The sequence below is a fragment of the Manihot esculenta genome, chromosome 5 (genome assembly GCF_001659605.2).
Source record: "Manihot esculenta cultivar AM560-2 chromosome 5, M.esculenta_v8, whole genome shotgun sequence".
In the NCBI taxonomy this organism is placed as follows: Eukaryota; Viridiplantae; Streptophyta; class Magnoliopsida; order Malpighiales; family Euphorbiaceae; genus Manihot; species Manihot esculenta.
In genome coordinates this window covers 4,110,312-4,126,773 of record NC_035165.2, presented here as the reverse complement: position 1 = coordinate 4,126,773, position 16,462 = coordinate 4,110,312, and the positions used below count along the sequence as shown (strand labels likewise).

The following is a 16,462-nucleotide window of genomic DNA, read 5'->3' as shown; positions in this document are numbered from 1 at the left end:
TCACCTGTATTCCCTAATATAAATATTCTTCCAATTCGTTTTGAATGTTGATTGTCACGTTGGTTTTTGGTTTTATACAAAATAAGTCCGAAAAGAATTTGGAGGTAGAGATTAATTAAATGTATGATTTTATATATTAAAAATTTTAGATTGAAATTTAAATTATAAATGAGATGCTGATTAGATTAAATTAAATAAATTTATATCTTTAAGACCCATGTGAATTTAAAATTTAAAAATGATAAATTTCAAATAACAAGTTAGAAGGTTTTGTTGGGGCTTTCATTTATTTTTTATTCAACTTACTTTTATTTTAGCTCAATCTATTTTTGGTTAATTCGATTTTAGTTTTGCGTTGAATATGATTTTTAATTTGAATATTTAAGTTGGTACAAATCATTTCGACTTTTTGTTTTTTTTTTCCAAAGCAATATGGTTTTGACTTTAATTTTCTATTTCAATACCGGATTTCAATATAGTTTCAGTTTATGGTTCCAATTTCAAGATTTATTTTTGGATTTCAATTTAAATCTTATTTTAGTTTTTACTTCTTATCTTTATTCTAATTTTATGTCAACCTGATTTCAATTACTATAAAATAATAATTTTTGAAAAAATTTTATTTAATAAATTACATCATAGAAGCTGGTGAAGCAGTGGCTACACCAATAGAATGCAACACTGTATCTCAATTAACACTTAAAAAGTGTTGCGGCAGCGATCCCTCCAAATCAAATGAAGTTACTTGCCCATCAAACCAAAAACTACGATTGAAATAAGATCACAAGAAAAAAAAATCATTATTCACAAGTAAATTCCTTGGTTCAGTGAAGTGGTAGGTAGCAGATATCATCAAAATCAACCAAATAAATTTATACATTAATTTTCTCAAGTAAACAGGTAAAAAATCGACTGGTTGCTTAAAGGCCTAAACTAAACTACAAGTGAACTGAGCTCTTTACTTTACTTGTCACTATCTATCACTACTATTAAGCAGCTACTTGGCTTTCCCAATGCTTTATATCAAAGCAACATTATGATACAATTGATTTGTTTCTAGACTAAATTCCCATTCATCAACAAAAACAAATTCATGGAAAATATATATATATTTTTTAATTCTCTTAATGAATAGAGAAAAATAAGTTGTCTATATAAAATACTGACTAATTACGGATTAAATAAAATAGTAGAGAATGGGATTGTCAAAGATGAAGCCTAATTAAACTAATTCATTTTTTAGAATTTTTTTTATTATTTAAATTGGAAAGACTAAAAATACAAGCAATATTTTCCCAAAAATAAAAATCTGTTAGTTGGACTGAGGTGGAGTGGACTAAACATAACCATCAAATAAAGAAAAAAAATGAGAAAAAAAAGATTAAATTAAGGTTAATGACAATAATAGTGAAGTAATATTACATAATATTTGTGTGGAAAAGCAGGTGGAACCAACCGACAGACAAGGAGAAGCATGAGTTAGTTTTCTTGGCTTGGAATTGAAGGGATATGAATAGCTATGGCAGTTAGAACCACTCTCTTTCCTTTCACTTCCTCACTCACTCTCTCACACACACACACAGCCACAGCTAAAACACACACATTTTAAACAATACGCACGGACCTCCGTTGGTTTCTTTTAACCGGCGGCGCCATTACCACGAAATTGTGGAAAAAGTCTTAACCCTTGCTCTCCTCCCACCACTTGTCACCATACTCAATCAGCTCTTTTTTCACTCTCTCTCTCATCCGCTAAAACGACCATTACTATATCTAAAAACTAGGACTCCTACTCCTCTTCACCATACAACCTTACAACAACTTTCACTACAAGAACATTAACTCCAATCCTTATCTTTTCCATTCTTAATTTATCCACTTTCTTTCTTAATTTCTCATCCCCTCCATTTCTTGTATGGCTTTGATTTTAGAACAACAATCAAACTTTAAGCACTTTTGTAAAATTTGCAAGAAAGGGTTTGGCTGCGGTAGGGCTCTAGGAGGACACATGAGAGCTCATGGAATTGGCGATGATAATGCTCAGATGGATGATGAAGACCCTGCCAGCGATTGGGAAGATAAATTGGGAGGCAATGTGCCTCCTAGCAGCAAGCGGATGTATGCATTAAGAACCAATCCTAATCGGTTTAAGAGTTGTCGTGCTTGTGAAAATTGTGGCAAGGAATTTTTATCATGGAAATCTTTTCTTGAACATGGAAAATGCAGCTCCGAGGATGTCGAGTCGCTTGTTTCCTCTCCAGGATCCGATGGCGAGGATGCCACGCCAAGGGGAGGATGCGGTTGGTCTAAAAGAAAAAGATCTCTGAGAGCTAAAGTGAGCAATTTTAGCTCAAATTGCCCTTCCAGCGAAGAGGAAGATCTCGCAAATTGCCTTATGATGTTATCTAATGCAGCATTTGACCCTTTAATAGCCGAACCAGAGGAGTCATGTGCCTCGGCTAGCAAAGAAGAGGAGAGAAGAAATCCAATGAATTTTATAGCTCCAATGCCTTATAGAGCACCCATGGACAAGGCCAAAGGGGTTGCTAAAGGAATGTTTGAGTGCAAAGCATGCAAGAAAGTTTTCAATTCCCATCAAGCATTAGGTGGACATAGAGCTAGTCACAAGAAGGTTAAAGGGTGTTTCGCAGCCCGGCTTGATCAAGGACTCGATGATAGTCTAGCCGATGAGGATGTTATTACACATGAAGAATTTTTTCCAGCAAAATCAACGTCAACTTTCCAGTTTGATCATGGTTCGAATGCTCCATTGGCTTCTACTTCAAAAAGAAAATCAAAGGTACATGAATGCTCCATATGTCATCGTGTATTTTCATCGGGACAAGCTTTAGGTGGACATAAAAGGTGTCATTGGATCACTTCAAATTCACCAGATGCATCTTCTTTGGCTAAGTTTCATCATTTCCAAGATCGCATTGAGCAAATTCAACAAAGACCCAAGTTTATCGACAATATTCCTGAAACGCTTGATCTTACGCTTGATCTGAATCTTCCAGCTCCAGCTGATGAGCAAAACGGAGTCCGGCGGGAAACCCCTGCAAACCCACCTAACTATGAAGTTTCTACAGAGATTTATTTACAAACTTGGATAGGGATTGAAGCAAAAGTAAAGGATGAAACTCAGCAGCACCATCACCATCAAAACGAGGATGACAATGACAAGAACAATAACCCCACCGCCAACAACAACAACACAAATTGTAATGGTTCAATGCAAAATGTGGATGATGAAGCTGACAGTAAGGTGAAGCTAGCAAAGCTTAGCGAACTCAAAGATATGAACATGCATGGAAACTCATCTCCATGGTTGCAGGTAGGGATTGGTTCAACTGCAGATGTGGGCGCAAACCCATAAATTTTTTTTTCCAGTGAAGCGACATTAAGGTCTTCTCTTCTTTTTTTTTTTTTTTTTCTTATTTTTTTTTGTGCATTTTTGTATTGAAAAACTGTAATTACAGACTCGACAGGTTCATAATTATAATTCTATACCATTTACTGTAATTTTTTATGGTGGAGGTAGTAGAAACTCCCGTGAATATTCCTGAAGGAAAACATCTCGAATAAAAAATATACATGATATTGACGAGTAGAGTATACATGTAGTATTTTGTTTTTATGAGTTTGTTCAGATGCTTACATCCATGGCATGTTCAATTCCCTCCAACCACAGTTGATCAACAGTGGTGTGTCACATTGCGATTAAGAAGGTAGCTGGAGAGTTAATAATTATTCATCGCAGTTGGCGCTGTTTTAATTAATATTCGATGTTTGAGGTGCATGAAAAGCTCAGTGGAAACTGAACTGGTGGCACTGATCGAGAAATTGATGCAGATTTCCCTCCTGAAATGCTAATTTATTCATTCTTTTTTAGAATCTAAATTAAAATATAAAATAATAAATCCAAGACACCTTTAAAATGCAAATTTATCATTTTCCTGGAGGTAGGATCCTTGTAATAACGATGAGATAGCATATACTTGAAAATTTTGTATAATCTCTCGATGAGTATCAGATACAAAAGTGATGTTCAAATATTCAATATAGGGTAGACTTAAGGTATGTATTTGTGAATTGGATTTGGATGACTCATGTCTTCCTCTCTTTATTCTTTTTTCCTTTTGTCCTGTAATGACGTGTAACTCCCGTCCTGCTGCAATACAACATGTCATTATCACGCGAAATCATATACTGTGTCCTAGCCATTTAATTGCCTCCGACACCATGCGGTCATGATCTCAGATATATGGGGTCTGTAGTCCTACTGACCCATCAAATCAGTTGATCTAGATCTCTTGCCGATAGGTCCAAGTCTTACTTTGTCCGGCTTATTTGCACGAAGTCAGGCTGCATGTTAATGAATGGACCCGCGTAGTGGACTTTGATGAGACTAGCGTCTAGCTTCCTACATGGGCTTAGCTAAGGTCAGGGTATTCGAGGTTTAATAGTTATCAAGTGCCCTTTACCCACTCGTTAATTATTCCATGATTAATAAGGGATAAATCCCGAAACTCTAATTATGACTGCGCGGCTCTATGAGTGCTTTTGACAAAACGTCTTTTCTCTACCTTTACCCATTTCAAATTCGCCTTTTGCTTTCACTCACGATTCTTCCTCTTGCGCTGCCTTTGCTATCTTGCTCTCCTTCTTTTCTGTAATCCTTGTTTTCTCAGTTTGAGGTACGTCTTAATTTTCTCATTACTTCAATTAGGATCCCCGATGTCATGAGTCTAGTGTCTTCCATTACTCCTCTTTTCGATTATTCTCTAGCGACTATGCTGGTACCATAATTTATAGGATTAGGACTCCCCTTCCTAATAAAAGGATTGTCCTCCCCAATCTACCTCCTACAGGCTTAGTAGACGCCTAGCAAAGGTGTAGCTTGATCTTCTTTGTCAAGCAGTGTGATTTTGGACTGACTTTTCCTTTTACCCCATTATTTATTGAGGTCTTCTGTCACTTCAATGTGACTCCCCATATGTTTCAATGTGACTCCCCATATGTTGTCTCCCAATTCCATTCTATTTATGTGCTGCTTTGAGTCCGTTTGTCTGTATTGGGGTTTTGCCTAAGGGTGAGCATTCGGTCGGTTCGGTTCAAAATCGAACCGAACCGAATAAACCGAAAACTGAAATTTTAGTATTTATGAAAACCGAACCGAACTGATTTTGGTCAGAAATCGAATCGAACTGAACTAGTCTGATTCGGTTCGATTCGGTTCGGTTTGATCGGTTTCAATTTTTAATAATTTTTTTATTTTTTACACTTTATTTTTAATATTTTAAAATTTAATTAAAATATTTTAATTTTAATATGATTTAATTTCTCTATATTATTGAAAAAATATATTATTATCACTAATCGGTTCGGTTTGATTTTTTCGATTTTTTTCTGATCAAAACCGAACCGAACCGAAATAACCGAAATTTCTGAAATTAAAAACCGAACCGAAATGTATAAAAAACCGAACCAAAATTTCAAATCGTTTCGGTTCGGTCGATTTTTTCGGTTTGAACCGAATACTGCTCACCCCTAGTTTTGCCCCCTATGTTGCTTTGTTCTCCACCTTCTTCCATCTCATTTGGTCTAATCACGAGTTATACTACTTTGGTCCCCGGGCAGAGTTATCCATCTTCACCGAGTACAAGGACTCGATAAAAGGCTAGGCTGAGACCTTTGTTATTGTCAAGCTGAAAGAGAGCTCGAGGATTAACTGAGATGTTGATCTCTCTTGGAGGAAAGTCCCTCAGGGCTGCAACGACTTTCTCAAGTTGATCCTGTTGGACTAAATCTGCCTTCTTCAAGTGACTTCTGTAAAGAAGAAGTATGACGTCGAGAAGTGCATCTTCATGTCCAACCTTCGGGACTGCCAAGAAGCTAGTAATATTATTTTTCTGTTTTTCTTCCTTATTGTGTTTTCTTTTTCTTATTTTGAGTTCTAACTAGATTGACCTCTCTTTTTCAGCCTCTGTTATTTCTATGGATAACATCAACCTCCTGAAGAGTTTTTCCTTGTCTCGAGAAAATATGAGGACGACGATGGTGGCTGATGTGACCTGGGAGGTCTTTCATGTTGTGGCCTCTACGACTGCAAACTGGTCTACTGCCCCTACCCCTACTTAGGGCTATAAATGAGCCAAGCTATTCGTGAGCTACTCGAGACTCGACTCGATAAAAGCTCGACCGAGTTCGGCTTGTTTTTTAAACGAGCCAAGCTCAAGCTCAATTTTGAGGCTCGTCACTTAAACGAGCTGAGCTTGAACTCCATAGTATTCGGCTCGTTAAGGCTCGCGAGCTGGCTCGTTTTTTAGGCTCGCGAGCTGACTCGTTGAGAAGGCTCGCGAGCAGGCTCGTTTTTAGGCTCGCGAGCTGGCTCGTTGAGAAGGCTCGCGAGCAGACTCGTTGAGAAGGCTCACGAGCAGGCTCGTTAAATAGGCTCGTGAGTAATATTGTTTAAATAAATTGGTGAACTAATTCGTTAAATAAATTTATGAACAAGTTCATATATTATTAAAAAAATAAAAATAACTATAAAGTTATAAAATTTAAACTATTATAAATACTTGAAAATTATAGTATTGAAAATTACAAATAATTAAGATTAATTATTATAATTAATATTCTTCAAAATTAAATTATAAAAATCTTTTGTATATAATTATTATAATAAGATTCCATAAAATTAATGTATAATCACAAATAATTAATATTAATTATTATAATAAGTATTCTTTAAAATTATAGTACTACATGATAAATTGAGTTGAAAAAATTATATACATTTTAAAATTAAAGTATAATTATAAAAAAAATTTTGTATATAATTAAGCATACAATATAAAAGATGATAATAATTATCAAAGTATAATAATAATAATTAATTAAGGTTATATGGATGTTGAAGTTGAAATTCAAGTTAACTAATTGAACAAGCATGAAGATGATTATGAAGATAATTAAATTATATTAGCTTGTTTCAACTGTTGGAAGTTGGAATCAATTTTATTCTTTTGATATTAAACTTTGTGTGTAATCTAATTTTATTATGTTGTTGAATTTATATTTATTTGTGTTATTTTAGTTATAAATTGTGTTACATAATTTTTTTTATGTACACTCTCTTTTTTTTATATTATTTAAATTAATGATGATTAAAAACTGATTAAAGTGTAATTATTAATTCGAGCTCGAGCCTGAACTTGAGCTCAAACCAAACTTTTTAATTTTGAGCTCGGTCTCGAGCCTTTTTAACGAGTTTCTTAATTGAGCTTTCCGAGTTTGAGTTCGAGTTTTATTAACGAGCTTCTTAATCGAGCTTTTCGAGCTCGAGCTCGAATTAGGCTCGTTATTAAATCGAACGAGCCTTTCACGAGTCGAACTCGAATTGAGCTCGATTATAATATTTAATTCTCGAGCTGAGATCGAATCAAATATTAGAGCTCGAGCTTCCAAACTTTTTTAATAAACGAGCTTGAGCTTTACAGAGCTCGGCTCGGCTCGGCTCGATTACACCCCTACCCCTACTTTGGCCTTGGTTCTTGCCACGGGGGGCTCTTGATCTGCAGCGTCAAGGGCTTCTGTTCCTGCCAAAGCGCCGGCTCCCGCCAAGACTCCTACAGTTCCTAAATAGGCCTACAAGGAGCCCATTACACTCAGCGAGTCTGCCGGGAGCAGTTCAGAGGAGGGCATTAGAATTGCCTCTTTGGACGTCCCACCTCTCCAAGCTGTGGGGGCCATAATGATTGGAGGGGCAGCTAGCAAGCGAGCCCGGTCCTCAGAGCTTGCTATTGAAAGCAGGGCTGCTAAGCGGGCTTGTACTACAGAGCCTACAAGGACAGTCCCTCCCCCCTGCTGATAAGGGAAAGAAGGCAATAGAGCAGTTGTCATAAGCTCTTGATAATAAGCTTTTGAATACCGCCAAAGTGACTCCTGAATCCATGCCGACTTCGGCAGCCAACATGCTCTATGAGAAAATATTTGGGAGGACTCTAGATGCCTCGGATCCCTGTTTTCTAGCTCTCATCAGCCACCTTGCCTGCTCCACCAAGCAATTTAACACTCACTCTTTAGATGACCTCAGGGACAGCTTGAGTGAAATGAAATGTTCCTTATGTTAAGCCATTTGCTTTTCTCAAGGGTATTTTTAACTTCTTTGGCATTGTTAACTTTGTTTTTCTTTTTCTGTGGTAGGCCTTCGAGGTTTTCCTTGAGATTTGTTATAGGTTATAGGAAGTAAATATGTTAATATAGGAAGTAAATATTGATAGATGGGTTAGTTACTTAATTTTAGGGATTGCATAATCATAAGCTTGATTTTTCTTCCTGTTTAGATACCGTCTCTTATGTATAAATAGGTTGTAATCTCTATTGTGACATACAACAAATATTATCTTTCTACATGGTATCAGAGCCTTTCTCGTAGAGATTTTTTTTTCTCTTTTCTCTCTCGTAAAGTTTTAAAATTTTTTTTGGAGACTTAGGGCTCCGTTCATTTGGGTTATCCATAAAGGGTAACATTTGGATCTCTTCATCGGCACTGTTCACGGTACTATTCATCGACACTGTTCACGGTACTGTTCATCGCACTATTCATGGTACTGTTCATCGCACTGTTCACGGTACTGTTCACGGGTACTGTTCATCTGATCCTTTGCTATTTTGATTGTTTTGGGTTGGTTGTTTTGATGGCTGAAGTTAAAACCACCGTAACTGATGTGATTCCTATGATGACTAAAATCACGGAACACAAATTAAATGGATCTAATTTTTTAGATTGGAGTAAGACTATCCGTATTTATTTACGAAGTATTGCAATGGATGATCATCTTACCAAGGATCCTCCAACTGATGAAACTCGTAGAGATTGGATGAGGGATGATGCTCGTTTGTTTCTGCAAATTCGAAATTCTATTCATAGTGAGGTGATTAGTCTTATTAATCACTGTGAATTTGTTAAAGAATTAATGGAGTATTTAGAATTTCTGTATTATGGCAAAGGGAATATTTCCCGTATTTATGATGTATGTAAGGCGTTTTACCGAGTCCAGAAAAATGATAGAACTTTGACATCCTATTTTATGGATTTTAAAAGAGTTTATGAAGAACTTAATGTATTGATGCCCTTTAGTACAGATGTGAAAACTCAACAAGCTCAACGAGAGCAAATGGCTGTTATGAGCTTTCTTGCAGGTCTCCCTCCAGAGTTTGAGACAGCTAAATCTCATATTCTTTCTGACTCTGAAATATCATCGTTACATGATGTGTTCACTAGGGTATTGCGTACAGAATTGCCAATTCCTTCACACCCCACTAGTGCCCTTGTTAGCCGCAATGACAGTGGCAGACAGAATAATAGAAAGGGGAGGTTTTAATGCTGGTAAAAGATCTCAGCATTCTGGGAAAACAGGTCCTACTTCTGACTCAGGAGGAATCATTTGTTATTACTGCCGCGAACCAGGACATACTAAGAAGACATGTCAAAAACTACAGAATAAGAATCAGCGCACACAAATGGCGCATATGGCAGTTGATGCCCCTTCAGATAAGGGGATTTTGATATCTGAAGATGAGTATGCACAATTCACCCAATACCAGGCATCTCTGAAATTCTCTAATTCCTCCTCTATCACTGCAATTGCCGAGTCAGGTAACTCTACTGCATGTCTTGTGTCTTCATCCTCCAAATGGGTTATTGATTCTGGTGCTACCGATCATATGTCAGGTAATTCTACCCTTTTGTCCAATCTTGAGTCTCATGCATCTACTTCTTATGTTACTCTTGCTGATGGTACTAAATCTTTTATCATAGGTTCTGGTCATGTCAACTTAACCCCTTCTCTTTCTGTACCCTCCGTGTTATGTCTCCCTAAATTCGCATTTAATTTGCTTTCTGTTAGTAAACTCACTCGTGCATTGAATTATTGTGTCTCATTCTTTCCTGATCACTGTATTTTTCAGGATCTTTCGACAAAGCAGATTATTGGTAGAGGGCGTGAGTCAGAGGGTCTCTACGTCTTGGATCAGCAACTACCTAGATCACTTGCATGTTCCACGTGTTTAACACCTTTTGATGTTCATTGTCGTTTGGGGCATCCTTCTCTCTCAGCTTTGAAGAAGCTATATCCACAGTGTCATTCTTTGTCTATTTTAGATTGTGAGTCTTGTCAATTTGCCAAACATCATCGTTTGCCTTCAGTATCTCGAGTCAATAAATGGGCTTCGTCCCCCTTTGAGTTAGTACATTCAGATGTTTGGGGTCCTTGTCCTACTGTGTCTAAGTCTGGCTTTAAGTACTTTGTTACTTTTGTTGATGACTTCTCTCGTACTACTTGGTTATTTTTAATGAAGAGTCGGTCAGAATTATTTTCTATCTTTTGTGCATTTTATGCTGAAATCCAAACCCAATTTGTAATACCCGGCTCGAGTCCGGCATCGGAATTCTACTGTCCGATGGAGTTTCTGATGTCGGAGGTCTCTAGCAGGGTTTGATTTCTGTTTTTCTCACATGTTTTGATATGTTCATTAAGGTTTAAGTATAAGGAAATGAGTTTTTGAGTGAAATGAACCAAGGCAGAAAAGCCAGGTTCGGCCGCCGAAGTTGAGGTTCGGCCGCCGAAGTTGAGGTTCGGCCGCCGAACATGCATGGCTTTCGGTTTCACGATAGGCCACCGAATGTGGTCTGGCCAGCCACCTATAAATGGCCCTCAGTCGGTTGAAGCGGTAGAGCACCGTTTCTTTCACTTGCTGAGGTGAAACTCTGTCCTTTGTGAGTATTTCTTCCTGTTTTCATTAAATCATGCAAAGATTTGATTAGTTTTTATGATCTTTTGAAGGTTTGAAGCTAAAAACTCAAAGTTGTGAAGTTTGGAGAATTTGAAGGAGAGTTGCTCCAAAACTCCACGTGAGGATCAGTCATCTACTTGTTTTCATAAGGTAAGTGAAGATCCTGAGCTTGTTTGTATGTTTTCTGAAGGTTTTATGGGGTTTAGAGAGAGAGATGCATGAATAGGGTTTTGTGTGAGGTTTTGATGATTTTGTGCATAGAGCTTGTTTTTGTGTTGTTTGTGTTGTGTTTTTGGGGTTTTAAGGTAGTTTCTGACCCCTTTGAGCATATACATGAGTGTATGCAAGTTGAGGAAGTGTGGTGTGAAGTTGGAGAGGAGTTTGGTGCATTTGGCGAGAGGCAGGGCAAGTTTCTGCCCTGCTGATGAACTCAGGTTCGGCAGCCGAAGGTACATTCGGCCGCCGAACCCCTGAAGAGGTGTGAGGAGGTGGCTTCGGCTGCCCAAGCTTGCCCCCGAGCTTTTGGACTTTCGGGTCTGGAGGGAAGTTCGGCCGCCGAAGGTTAGAGACTTTCGTCTCTGGAGTGCCTTTTGGCCTCCGAAACTTGCCCCCGAAAGGGTTTGGCAGCCGAAAGTGGAAGTTCGACCGCCGAAGGTGCTTGAGTTTCGTCTCTGGAGAGGACTTTCGGCTGCCGAACCTGCCGCCGAAAGTGTTCTGTCCAGCTTTCCTTTGCATGCTTTGCATGGATGTTAGAGTGAGTTTAAGGGGATTCTTGGGGAGTTTAATAGAGTTGGTCATAAGCTAGTTTGGTCCCTCATTTCAGTCTATCTGTATAGGTACAAACCAGAGGAACCAGAGAGAGCAGCAGTGAGTTCTGCTCCAGAGCCTGCAGAGTCAGTCCAGTTAGCCAGAGGTGAGTGGAACTAAACTTAACTCTTTTACTTGCACAATGGAATGTTTTAGCATCTCTCATGCATCATGATTATTCCATAGGTTGATTGCATTAGTATCCACGAATATGTTGCATTGCATCGTTAATTGGTGATGTGAGTGAATGCTGAATGATCCAATAGTCTCAGACAGGAAGTCCAGAAGCCTTTGACTACGCCCTGGCAGGTATAGAGAAGTCCAGGAGCCTTTGACTACGCCCTGGCAGGTATAGCAAGTCCAGGAGCCTTTGACTACGCCCTGGCAATGGTAAGTACAGAGGTGTTATATACACATATACATATATGACAGGAAGACCAGGTGCTCGATTCTACGCCCTGACACAGAGTTACTGGGACTATGTGGTGACAGGTTTACTCTTGATGTGGCTTGTCTGTGCTATGGTGCATTCCATGAGATCATATTTTATTGTGATGTTTTACTGTTCTACTCACTGGGCTATAGAGCTCATCCCACTCCCTTAATCCCAGTTTTGCAGGTTCAGTGTACAGTGTACAGGGACAGTCCAGCAGAGTACATAAAGAATAAAGAGATTTGTAATACCTTAGAGTGGACATGTAATATTAAAGAGATGTAATAGTTGTGTGTAAAGTTAGAAATGTGCTTGACTTAATGATGTATGTTTTGTATATGATCTGGATATGTGTATATGTTTTACTGTATGTGAAAAATCAGGCTTAACAGGTATGAATTAACCCATCTAGAGCAAGTTCTAGTCAGGGGTACAGAGTACAGAGTACAGAGTACAGAGTACAGAGTACAGAGTACAGAGTACATGAGTACAGAGTACAGAGTACAGAGATAGTGCATGCACAGGTTAAGCCTTGGTTCAGAAAAGAGTTTTTATTTTCACAGAAAATGTATGATCATGTATGAGTTTTACAGGTACACAGAGAGTATAGCAGGCTTGCTACGGGTTCTGGCGGCCTTAAGCCGACCTGAATCCTAGCGCCGGTGACGGTCCATTTTGGGGTCGTTACACAATTCAATGTTCTCATTCGTATATTGCAAAGTGATAATGCTAAAGAGTATCTTTCTGGGGAATTTCAATCTTATTTGTTACAAAAAGAGATTCTTCATCAGTCCTCTTGTGTTGACACTCCTTCACAAAATGGAGTTGCCGAAAGAAAAAATCGACATCTTCTTGAAGTAGCTAGAGCCCTCTTATTCCAAATGAAAGTACCTAAATGCTTTTAGGCTGATGCTGTATCCACTGCTTGTTTTTTGATTAATCGCATGCCTTCCTCCATCCTTCATGGTGATATCCCTTATAATATTTTGTTTCCCACTAAATTTTTGTTTCCTATTGAGCCACGTATCTTTGGGTGTACTTGTTTTGTTCGTGATGTTCGTTCACAGGTTACTAAATTGGATCCCAAATCACTCAAATGTGTCTTCCTTGGCTACTCTCGACGTCAAAAAGGGTATCGTTGTTTTTCTCCTGATCTGAATCGGTATCTTGTGTCTGCAGATGTAACATTCTTTGAGTCTACTCCGTTTTTTCCATCATCCTCTGTTTATAACACCCAAGGTGAGGAAGATGACCTTTTGTTATACACTATTCGCTCTCTGTCTCCTCAGACTACTCCTACACCTTTCGCTCATGTGCCAGGTCGCCCTCCCATCTTTCATGTGTATTTCAGACGCTTAGAGGACTCTGACTCCGCTCTGCTACCCGCTTCTTCGTCGACAGATCCTACTCCCACTGATCCTTCACTGTCTGATTTGGATTTGCCCATTGCTCTTCGTAAAGGTAAACGTACTTGCACTTATCCTATTTCAGCTTGTGTCTCTTATGATCAATTATCCTCTTCTTCCCGTTGTTTTACCACTGCTTTAGATTCTATTTCAATTTCCAAAACTGTTATTGAGGCTTTGTCCCATCCTGGTTGGCGTGCTGCAATGGAAGAGGAAATGATGGCCCTTGACACTAATGGTACTTGGGAGTTGATGTCCTTGCCCCCAGGAAAGCGGGCTATTGGGTGCAAATGGGTGTTTGCAGTAAAAGTAAATCCTGATGGATCTGTTGCTCGCCTCAAGGCCCGTTTAGTGGCCAAAGGTTATGCACAAACTTATGGAGTGGACTATTCTGATACTTTTTCCCCGGTTGCCAAGCTCGCATCTATTCGATTGTTTATTTCCTTGGCAGCTACACATGATTGGCCTTTGCATCAACTGGATATTAAAAATGCTTTTCTTCATGGTGATCTTCAGGAGGAGGTTTATATTGAGCAACCACCTGGTTTTGTTGCTCAGGGGGAGTCAGGCAAGGTTTGTAGACTTCGAAAATCCCTTTATGGCTTGAAACAGAGTCCTCGGGCATGGTTTGGCAGGTTTAGTGATGTGGTCCAACAGTTTGGAATGAAAATGAGTAAGTGTGATCACTCGGTGTTTTATAGAAATTCTGATAGTGGATTAATTCTGCTCGTAGTATATGTGGATAATATCGTTATCACAGGAAGTGATATTGCTGGCATCACATCCCTAAAAGAATTTCTTAAAACACAATTTCTTAAAACACAATTTCATACAAAGGATTTGGGTTCATTGAAATATTTCTTGGGAATCGAGTTATGCGGTGTAAGAAAGGCATATTCTTGTCTCAAAGAAAATATGTTCTTGATTTGTTAGCAGAAACAGGAAAATTGGGTGCGAAGCCTTGTAGTGTCCCAATGACCCCTAACCTTCAACTTACCACAGAAGACAGTGAGCCATTTGCAAATCCTGAAAGGTATAGAAGATTAGTTGGCAAGTTGAATTATTTGACGGTGACTCGTCCTGATATTGCATATTCAGTTAGTGTGGTAAGTCAGTTTATGTCATCTCCTACTGTTGCCCAATGGGATGCTTTGGGACAGATTCTTTGTTACCTTAAAGAGGCCCCAGGGCGAGGGCTATTCTATGGCAACCATGGGCACTCAAATATTGAATGCTTTTCTGATGCTGATTGGGCAGGCTCGAAGGTTGATAGGAGGTCAACTACTGGGTATTGTGTTTTTGTGGGAGGTAACTTGGTCTCATGGAAAAGTAAGAAACAAAATGTGGTCTCCCGTTTTAGTGCTGAATCTGAATATCGAGCCATGGCACAAGGCGTTTGTGAAATCTTGTGGGTACGTCAACTGTTAGAAGAAGTTGGGTTCACAAATTTGGTGCCTGCTAAGTTGTGGTGTGATAATCAAGCAGCTATCCACATTGCCTCCAACCCAGTATTTCACGAGAGGACTAAACACATCGAGATTGATTGTCATTTTGTTCGTGAAAAGGTCCAACAAAAGATAATATCAACAGGACATATCCGAACTGGAGAACAATTAGGAGATATCTTTACTAAAGCTCTAAATGGAACTCAAGTTGATTATATATGTAACAAGTTGGGCATGATTAACATTTATGCTCCAACTTGAGGGGGAGTGTTATAGGTTATAGGAAGTAAATATGTTAATATAGGAAGTAAATATTGATAGATGGGTTAGTTACTTAATTTTAGGGATTGCATAATCATAGGCTTGATTTTTCTTCCTTTTTAGATACCGTCTCTTATGTATAAATAGGTTGTAATCTCTATTGTGATATACAACAAATATTATCTTTCTACAAGATTGATGCCCAACACCGGTTTCTTCAGAGCTCGATGGAGCAGCACATTGTTGAGGAGCGCCAGGATGAAAACATCGTTGCCACTGGTGAGGCCCGTGGACAAAATATTGAGTTCAAAGGAGTTATTGACGAGCTCACCAAGCAACTAGGGGAAATGAGGGAGGAGTTTGCCTAGGCCTCCTATCGAGTTTCTGCAATTGAGTCTCAGCGAGATAAGGCCTTAGCACAGCTGTCCTCTTTAGAGAAGTCCTGCCGTCAACGTGATGAGGCCAGGGCCCAGCATGATGAGGCCTTAGCTCGCACTGCTATCCTCCAGCAGGAGCTCAATAAGCACATCGAGGACTTGAAAGGCATGGCTTCAGCAGTGGAGGAGTCTCATCTCCAGCAACAATAACTCCGTTAAGAGGTCACTGCTCTGGAAGAGAGGTGTTCTGCGCTATTAAGGGATGTCCGAACTGCAGAGGATAGGATCCAGCAGGCTTGTGAGGAACGTTTGCGAGAGTACAAGAATTTTGCAGAGTTGAAAAGCAAAATACAGCAGGCCTGAGAAGCACGACAGGAAGAGTATAAGGCCTCTATGAAGATGAAAGAGACAATATACAAGGACGCCTTCCGCATGTTTGCTTCGGGCTATAATGAGGGCCTTAAGTCGGCTAGGGATGCCCTCTCCACTCCGTTGGCAAGCCTACGAGTCCCTGAAATGGACTCTGATATTTAAATAATTTAGTTAGTTCAGCTTGCCTTTTTGGGCCTCAGGGGAAGATATTATAATCAAACATTTAAATAATTTAGTTAGTTCGGCTTTCCCCTCCCCTTTTGCCTCTATAACTCACTCCAACAATCAATAAATATTTTACTTTTATTATTTTCCCTCTGTCTACTTTTATTTTTCATGCTTATTGAATTTACTTATATTTTTGTACTTAGGCTATTTCTTTATGTATATTGCCCTGTGAGCTGCTTCGGGCTTGTAGCTTGTTAACATAATTTATTTGTATTTCTATACTTAGGCTATTTTTACGTGTATAGCCTACGAAGCTTATCGGGCTGGCAGCTCATTAACTTAATTTATTTATATTTCTATACTTAGGTTGTTTTTATATGTATGGTCTGTGAA

At 38.8% G+C, this 16,462-nt stretch overlaps 1 protein-coding gene across 1 annotated transcript; it reads left to right on the top strand.

The window, feature by feature from the left end:
- Positions 1-1,525: 1,525 nt before the first annotated feature.
- LOC110614917 (zinc finger protein ZAT9) lies at positions 1,526-3,436 on the top strand. The gene has a single exon (XM_021756608.2). It carries the CDS (start codon positions 1,916-1,918, stop codon positions 3,374-3,376), a length of 1,461 nt encoding a protein of 486 aa, XP_021612300.1. The 5' UTR covers positions 1,526-1,915; the 3' UTR covers positions 3,377-3,436.
- The last annotated feature ends 13,026 nt before the right edge of the window (positions 3,437-16,462 follow it).